Source organism: Syzygium oleosum, unplaced genomic scaffold (assembly GCF_021117445.2).
Source record: "Syzygium oleosum isolate NSW1041296 unplaced genomic scaffold, Sole_v2.1 Sole_v2.09, whole genome shotgun sequence".
Taxonomy (NCBI): domain Eukaryota; kingdom Viridiplantae; phylum Streptophyta; class Magnoliopsida; order Myrtales; family Myrtaceae; genus Syzygium; species Syzygium oleosum.
Genome location: NW_026607493.1, coordinates 2,116,005 through 2,124,904, shown reverse-complemented (window position 1 = coordinate 2,124,904; position 8,900 = coordinate 2,116,005). Strand labels below are relative to the sequence as shown.

Sequence of the window (8,900 nt, the reverse complement as noted above, 5' to 3'; positions counted from 1 at the left end):
AGGGATCTCATAACATTCAACAAAGCCATGTTGGGGAAGCAGGCCTGGAGACTAGTCCAATCCCCCTCAGCCCTATGGAGTCAACTCATTAAAGGACTCTATTTTCCCAGAGCTAACTTTTGGAACGCTAACAAAGGCTCCCGACCATCGTGGGGATGGAAAAGTTTGTTAATGGGGAGAGACACCATCTATCCATCAATCAAATGGGTCGTTGGCAATGGGAAATCAATCAGAATTCATGAAGATAGGTGGTTACCCCAGGGTTTGATCGGAGGACCAGCTAATTCAGAAGACCCCCAAAGAGTCGAAGAATTGTTCGTTTAGGGAAAGCAATGCTGGGATGAACAGAAACTGAATTCTCTTTTCAGCGAGCATATAGTCGAGGAAATCACGGCTATACCACTGAGCTCTACCCCCAAAGAAGATGTACTAGTGTGGGCAAGGAATAAAACAGGGAAATACACTGTAAAAGACTCCTATAACAGAATGCAGCCATCAGAATATCAGCAGAATCACAACCAGGCCTCCTCCTCGTATCAATTTCCCAAATCCTTATGGCAGAAAATTTGGAACCTCAATACCATGCCAAAAATCAAGCACTTCATTTGGAGTGTGTGCCAGAATAGCTTACCAACTCGTGAGAACCTGTGCAAGAGAACAATAACGCCAGATCCCCTTTACCCTGTTTTGCAGCCAAACCCCCGAGTCAGTGGAGCATCTCTTCTTGCTTTGCGACTGGACAAAAGCAGTTTGGTCAGACTACCGACTGCAAATGCATATCTCTCGCTACGGAATTACTAGAATCAACAAGTGGCTGTTGGAAATTTTGCTACAAAATACGGACTTACCGTCACACCGAGCTGGTCGCAGGGGTATTGTGGAAAATTTGGTTGGCTCGAAACAGAGTCATCTTTCGAGATCGAAGTCCGGATCCAAGCTTGATAGTCGACGAAGCATGTGCCTTAGACAAAAACTTCAAGCGTTGGAACCCCAAAGTGATCAACAGAGAAAAGCGAAAGGGGAACTCACCTATTTCGTGGACTCCTCCAGAGACCGGCGTATTAAAACTAAACATCGACGGGTCAATCGTCGAAGGCGAGAGGGTGGGTGCCGTTGCCGGGATTTGCCGAGATTCTACTGGGAGAGTTGTGGGTGGTTTTGCTAAAAGTGTGGTAGCCTCCTCGGTGATGGAAGTCGAAACCCTAGCTTTGCATGCGGCTCTATTGTATTTAGAAGATGAAACTGATCTGTGGAAAAGCAAAACTGATCTGCAGAGAAGTGTTGATCTGCATGTGGTGGTGAGCTCTGACAGCTTATCTTTGGTGGACATCATAATGGGCCAGACTCCGGGCACGTGGGAGATTCAGGCCATCCTTGAAGAATGCAAACAAAAGCTGTCTCGGTTAAAAGCTGTAGAGCTTGTCTACAACCCACGCGAATCAAATCAAGTGGCAGATTTCTTAGCCAAAACACATCGCAAGAAAGCCCTACCGCAAGATTGGCTTGTAAAACCGCCATTATCTCTACGGGATCTTTTATGTTCAGAAATCCATAACTTATGTTATCCTTTCGTTAGTTAATTAATGAAACATTTTACTTTTTGACCCAAAAAAAAAAAACTTCCAACCCCGGTTTTGGCTGCTCAAAAGCCAAGAACCGTCGGTCATCAATCAAGTTTCCCGAACATAGCGATCTCAAAGCTGTGAAGTATCCCAGAATAATTGCGCATGCACGACTTTGTGATGTGATACGGAACATGATATTTCAAACAAGTCCAAATTATTTGGCTAATAAGAAGCAAGTTATTTTACTATGAATAGATGCTTGCACATAAGGAAGAGAGTTTACTGTCCTTCTCCTCTAACAAAAAGAAAACATTTAGACTATGCATCTTCGAAGTTTTAATACTAATCGACATTTTACTACCAAACACAGAAGCCCGAAAAGGCGAACACACGACATTAACTCGATCGACAACTTAACAACCTCCTGAATGTGGTCTAAAAGTTCCGGTCATCGAGATCATGGAGTTGTTCTAAGGTGACTCCAAAGAACGGCAAAACCGGTGGTGCTTGAACATGAAGCTCTCGCGAGACTTGTGTCATGGTCGGTCGAAGTTGAGGATTGGTCTGCAAGCATGCGAGTGCTAGTGCTGCGATAGACATTATGTGTTGCGCATCCCAGTTCGTTGGAGGCGAGAGCCGTTGGTCCAGCACATCCTTCAATGGTGTTTGCGACTTGGATTGAGTGGATGAAAATACTGACGAGACATAATCTCCCGGATGCTTTCCCATGATTGTCTCCAGTACCACAACTCCAAAGCTATATACATCACATTTTTCGGTTGGAATGTTGGAATAAGCTAGCTCTGCAATTGAAGAATTCAAAGTCCATTGATAATCTTGTCATCTATAATTAAAGATTCGGAAATTTGCTTTCAAATAATTAAGGAATTTCCAATGACAACACGAGTTGGGACAGTAAATTAATATGCTTTTGCAAAGAACATCACCTGGAGCGATGTATCCGACGGTGCCAGCAATAGTAGTCCAGTTGGTCGAATCTGGCCTCAATAATCTTGCCGTGCCAAAGTCTGAGACACGAGCCTCATAATCAACATCCAACAAGATGTTGTTGCTGGTCAAATCTCGATGGATCAATGGAGGAAAACAGTCGTAATGCATATACGACAATGCATCCGCAACTGCTCGAACCATGTTTATCCTTTTGTCCCAGCCAAACTCTGTTGCTCTTTCATCATCATGCAGAATTGTTCTCAGGCTCCCTCTTTCAACGTACTCGTACACCAGAAAACAATGTCGTGCATGAGAGCAGAACCCGTAAAGCTTCACGATGTTGCGGTGGCGAATATTTCTTAAGGCTTCAATTTCCCTTTCAAAAGGAATGATGTCGACGGTCACATCTTCCTGGGACGATGGAATTTTCTTGACTGCAACAGTTTGACCTGATAGTAGATCAGCTCTGTAAACAACGCCATAGGCCCCTTCTCCCAAATAGTATTTGGAGTCAAATCCTTCCGTGGCCTCCATGATTTGTTCGTAGAAAATTTTGCCATCAAAACTCAGAATCTGCAAGAAATCTAAATCATTCGTCTCTGTTTGTCCATTCCTCTCTCTCTCGATAACCTTTCTTCGACGGCGATTAACAATTGCGAGAAAGATCAAGAAGGAAGAGAGAACAAGGAATCCCAAGAACGAGAGAACAAGGATAATTAAAATTCTAGCTCCGCTGTGTCGATTGTGTTTCTTGCTCATGTTAGAAATATTGCATTTTTGTAATCCACTCACGCTCCCACACAGCCCTTTGTTATGCTGAACTGCTTCAAATGGAGCCTCCTTAAAAGCTTTGACATTTGGGAGAGGACCTTCCAATTCATTGTAGGACACATCAACAGAAGTTAATGCCAATAAGTCAGCAAAACTATGTGGGATGGTACCAGAGAGGTCATTGTGGGAGATGTTGAGAGTTTCCAGGACTCTCAGATTTCCTAGATCTGGTGGTATTCTTCCAGTCAATAGATTTTGACTCAAATCAAGAACGCTTAGGAATCGTGCGTTGCCTATCTCAGGAGGAATGCTTCTTTCGAATTTATTTTGGCTCAAGTTCAAGCTCAGCAAGTTGGTGCATAGGCTCAGCTGTGGCAGAATGGCTCCGCTCAGATTGTTTGATGCTACGTTGAGACGTTCCAGTCGAGATAAAAATCCAATTTCACTAGGAATATCACCTGTGATTCCATTGTTGTTGAGGATAAGATCTAGCAGTAGTTGCAAGCTTCCCAATTCCCTCGGAATCTTTCCGCTTAAATTATTTGAAGAAAGGTCAAGTACCTGTAACTGCGCCATCCTTCCAAATATCAAGGGTATTTCACCAGAAATGTTGTTGTTGGATATCCTTAAGCTCGTCAAATTGCAGCAATGCCCCCACTTCCATGAAAGTTCGCCGTGCAAATAATTGTGGCTCAAGTCTATAAAATTCAGCTGCGGATATATTCCAAATGCTTCCGTTACACTCCCAGTAAGTTTGTTTCCTTCTAGCCTCGCTCTAAATAATGAAGTACAATTCCTCAAGCTTTTAGGGATATGACCCGTGAAATGATTATTATGGACAATGAATTTTTGCAATGATCCCCCGAGGCATATATTTTCCGGCAGTTGCCCTTCGAGGGCATTACCAGCGATTTCAAAATACCTCAAATGAACGAGCTTATTAATTTCAGGAGGCAAGGAACCGTGAAAGTTGTTATCATTAAGGCCTAACCAAGTTAAATTGGCCATGGTTCCAATTGATGCAGGGATTGAACCAGTCAAAGTGTTCTCACTCAAATCTAATCTTACAAGAGAAGTTAGTTTCCCCATCTCTACAGGAAAATAACCTGAAAGTTGATTTGAGAATAGGTGTAAGAGATTCAGATTGCTCAAATTCTGAATAGATGAAGGGATATGCCCCACCAAATTATTTACAGAAAAATCTAATTCAATTAGAACGGTTAACCTCCCGATCTCTGAAGGTATGGATCCTGAAAGTTTGTTCCCCCATAAGTCAAGATACTTCAAACTTATTAGGTTACCTATCTCTCTTGGAATGGGCCCAGAAACGTAATTTTGTGCTACAATCAATTCCGTTAAGTTGCCTAATTTTCCAAGAGAAGGAGGAATGGACCCTGAAAATTGGTTTTGAAAAAGAGAGAGAAAATTTAGGCTGCTTAGGTTTCCTAGTGAAGTAGGGATAGGACCTGTGAGATTGTTTGTGCCAAAATGAACTTCCAAAAGAGAATCTAATAATTCAATCTCCCGAGGGATGTGTCCACTCAAATAATTTCCACATAGACCCAAAAAGTGAAGACTCTTTAGCATGCCTATACATGGAGGTATGTTTCCAGAGAGTCTATTCTCACAAAAATCAAGATGGTTCAGCTTGGAAAGATTACCAATACTCAAGGTTATCGGACCATAGATGGAGTTGTTGGAAAAGTCGAGGCTAACCAGGTTGGTCAAGGGCGAGAAGTCGAGACCATTTAAGGTTCCTCTCAGGCCAAGATTAGAAAGATTAAGATGGGCGACAAATCCGTAGTCGTTGCAAGTGACACCACTGAAGTGGCAAGAGTTGTTACCATGCCATGAAGATAGGAGAGACTGGCTGTGGTCTTCGAGACTAGATTTCCATTTCAGGAGAGCCTCCGCTTCATCCTTATGGTGGGTCGCATTGGAAGCGAAAAAAGTGGAGGAAGCAGAAACACCGATGCCATGAAATGGAGTGGAAACAAAGACGGTGATGTTGTTTAGGAAGAAGAGCGAGTAGAACAACAAGACGACGCCTAAAGAAGACGGTTTCCACAGAAATGAGGAAGAAACCATGATTTTGGGGTGGGTTTTGAGGACGTGAGATTGTCCAGGTTCGCATGTTCTCAGCAACAAGATTGGTAAGACATTTATAGATGGCAAATCATTATCTGATGGAGCCTCAATCGAGGTCACTATGTATTATGTAATCTTTTGTTTCCCTCGTGAAAATCTTTTCTTTAGGAGAAAAAGCGTTGGCAAAATGTTTAAATTAAATTTTCATTCTACGACATGCGGTTAATCAAAAATCGTGTTAGTGTTGCAATTCACATCAATTCCTATTGGCATAGGACTTCAAAATTTCGATGAAATAATTAACTTACGATGTTATCAATAAGTGTCAACGTGCAGATTATGCGAATCGTGTCATTTCATGTTAAGTCTTTCTTTGGATAATTCATGTTCTGTCTCTCGTCTCGGTTTACCATCAATTCGTGTTACGTAGAGTTGTTGGTTGGAGTATGCAAAATGACGATGCTGTTGAGAAAAGACTTGTGCTATGCATTATTACTAGCAGACAAATAATTCCCGGAAACGATCTTATCATCGCGGGGACCAAGAAGTTAACGGGTGGTTGACTCTGCATACTAAATTCATGACCATGTATATCGGTCTTCTTATCCGGTTTCATCGCATTCTGCTCAAAAGGCCGGCATTATCTCCGGAAGACTTCGAATAGTCTACACTAAACATAGCAGCCTTCGCCCAGACCAGGCGAGGGCACGACGGCGCTCGCCCAGACCAGGCGAGGGTCACCAGCCCTCGTTTGTGGCCGGCGATGGTCGGCCGGCGACCTCGCCGGCCACCGGTTTCTAAAAAAAGAAAAAAGAAGGAAAATAAAAGAAAAAAAAAGAAAAAAATATTTAAAAAATATGAAAAAATTGTTAAAAAATTATAAATTTTGTCCACGTCAGCGCTAGAGGTGCCATGTAGGACCGCTGGCATCCACGTCAGCGATTTCCGGCCTAAATTGGCCAGATGGATTGAATTGGTACCAATGCAAAAATGTTTATGACTAATTGGTCCAATTGAAAAGTTTAGGATTGAATTGGTACCGATGTAATAGGTTTAGGACTTTTGTGGTACTTTTCCCCATATGTGAGCATGCTATATGGCTCAACTTCGTGAGAGTTTTACCCACTTTTATACTAGGTTGATGCTCTCTGCTTGCACAAGAATGAATTTTACTTGGATTTTATTTGAACACTGTGCATAAGGCACTTGTTAAGTAACAAAATAACAAAATGTTACAAATTCTAATGCACTGAGTATCTCCGTGACATGCACAATTAATCATTTGAAAATCGAATGCTTCTACATTAAACATGTTTAACAGGTGTTTCCAAGGTAACTCATTAGCAAGATCTATTTTACTTTCACATGTTCACCGTCATCCATGTAGCTAGCGAAAAGTTACTCCACCTGTGGGCTTCAAGTGCCATAGAATGAAGGGGCAAATGGGGCCTTGTTCTGAAGAATTTTTTTCCTCATTGACAATATATTGCGAGAAAATCTTTCCTTTTTTTTATTTTTTATTTTAGCACACATTCAGACGTATGGGGATGATGAGTAAACAGCACAAAATGATGAACCTCAATCGTAGTAGTTATCTTGCTCTTCAGACCGAGAGGGAATTTTATGGGATCTTGATCATTTTCAATTCCCATGCTCGACTTACTTTAAAAATTAACCGATATAGTCAAGCGAATCTGCGGAAAAATCATCGATTTGAGTGTCGGTATGTTCAAACGACAAATTATTGATTTGCTCAGGTCATCAGTCGACGCGAGTCTATCAGGGCGATAGTCGGTGCCATCGGATGAATGATGATGCAAGTCTGGGGCCACACATTTCAGCTTGCCTTTTGTCTCATTTCCACACTATAGTACCTTCTCTCCCTTACGAATTGAATTCGGTTCAGTAAAAATTTATAAATTTCAATTGGGTCCCATGTAGGTTCTTTGCACACGTTAGCTGCTTACTTAACATAATCTTTCTTATATAGTAGTTTCATCAAGCGATTGCCGGATTAAATCACCATGATGAATGTCGTACCATAGAGAAGATCACATTTGCTCGTGCATCAAGTAATTTCTCATCAAAGACCGCACTTTGATTGTTACTTAATACTAGTATGTGTATATCTATTCCCACATGGTCGATGTATGCGTTGGATGGTCATGACCATCCGCGATTGATGTATCAATACAAGTACATCGTGCTAGTGATCAATTATCAATTACAACCATCCAAGAGATGGAAGAGATAGATATTATATTCCTAGAAAAAGAAAAATAGAAAGCAAGAGATACACTGTAAGATTGCTCCATGTCGAACTCGCCTAGCAAATATTGATGTCTATTCCGAAGAAAATTATTAGGTGCTCTCGACCCGCATTTCCAAACTTCCAACTTGCTTTTGGCCGCTCAAAAGGCAAGAACCATCCGGTCATCAATCAATAACCATCATGCAAATTCATTGTTGTTGAGCTACTATGCCAAACTACCAAAAACATTATCCTCATGTTACGTGAATCGATCGCTTATTGTTGTACTCCTATCCTCTGTTATAATCTTTAAATATTTGAGAGTAATTGTTGGCACACAAACTCGTGACATGATATGTAGAAAAACATTTTCAACAAGTTCTACAAATTATATGTAGAAGCAAAGCTACAAGTAGAAGGAAGCATCCTCAGATGTATTTGGACCGTTAGAGCTAGGAGAGTGGAGTAAGCCAGGTGGATAGGCCAAACCCCTACAGGTATGCTTCGCAATTCTTCTATATCTTAAGCTCCTTTATATTTCATTGATATAAGATCACCGTTTTGTATGTGCACTATTGTCTCTACAATACCAATGCACGGTCTTCGCTCGAAATTTTTTTATGTTTCCGTGGATTACGAACTCATCCCCTTCATGGTTGTCTGTGCCTAAATTATTTATCGATTTGCTCATATCCTATTGATATGTGAAAAAAGATAAATAATCCCATATCAGACTACACATTATTGTATCATAGTATTGAAACAAGTTCCATGGAAATTAATTCACGGAAAAATCAAGACGGTATTATATAAAGAAGAGTCGGATGAAAATGATAGCTCCATAAATATTAGTTCTAAGCGAGAGGACCAAAATCAACGGAAGGTTTCAAAGTTGATACTTTAAAGAAAATTTTTCATTGAAACATTATATCTTTTCCTTTTTCAATCAGTTTAGCATGTGTTTTGCTCTCAAGACAACCATGCTTGACTTACTTTTCCAAGTCTTCATTGAAATTGACATGTCAGGCAAATGTGTGGAAAATGGTCGATTTGAGTATCAGTATTCTTGAACCACTAGTTATTCAGGTCCATTCGTGAGTCTTCTCATCTTGCTCAAGTCTTTAAGTTGACGCCAAGTCCATTGATAATGATTCCTATACGGATTTTCGTTCCAAGTAATTTGATTCGCGGAATCGGATTCTCTTTTAATTATTTGAGTGATAAAAAATTTCAAATATTTAAAAAAAAAATTCTCAAAATCTTTCATCCATCCA

General features: G+C 40.8%; 1 protein-coding gene across 1 annotated transcript; it reads right to left on the bottom strand.

Annotated features, from left to right (window-relative positions):
- Positions 1-1,788: 1,788 nt before the first annotated feature.
- On the bottom strand, positions 1,789-5,414 carry LOC115665508 (MDIS1-interacting receptor like kinase 2-like). Its single transcript, XM_056314345.1, has 2 exons — positions 2,513-5,414; positions 1,789-2,368 (listed from the first exon to the last, which is right to left on the bottom strand). Exons 1-2 carry the CDS (start codon positions 5,373-5,375, stop codon positions 2,001-2,003), a joined length of 3,231 nt encoding a protein of 1,076 aa, XP_056170320.1. The 5' UTR covers positions 5,376-5,414; the 3' UTR covers positions 1,789-2,000.
- Positions 5,415-8,900: the final 3,486 nt, after the last annotated feature.

Excerpts from the sequence above, each read along its gene's own strand:
- LOC115665508 (XM_056314345.1), bottom strand. The coding sequence starts at position 5,375 with ATGGTTTCTTCCTCATTTCTGTGGAAACCGTCTTCTTTAGGCGTCGTC. Across the intron at positions 2,369-2,512 it reads CGTCGGATACATCGCTCCAG|AGCTAGCTTATTCCAACATT; the intron begins GTGATGTTCTTT and ends CTTCAATTGCAG.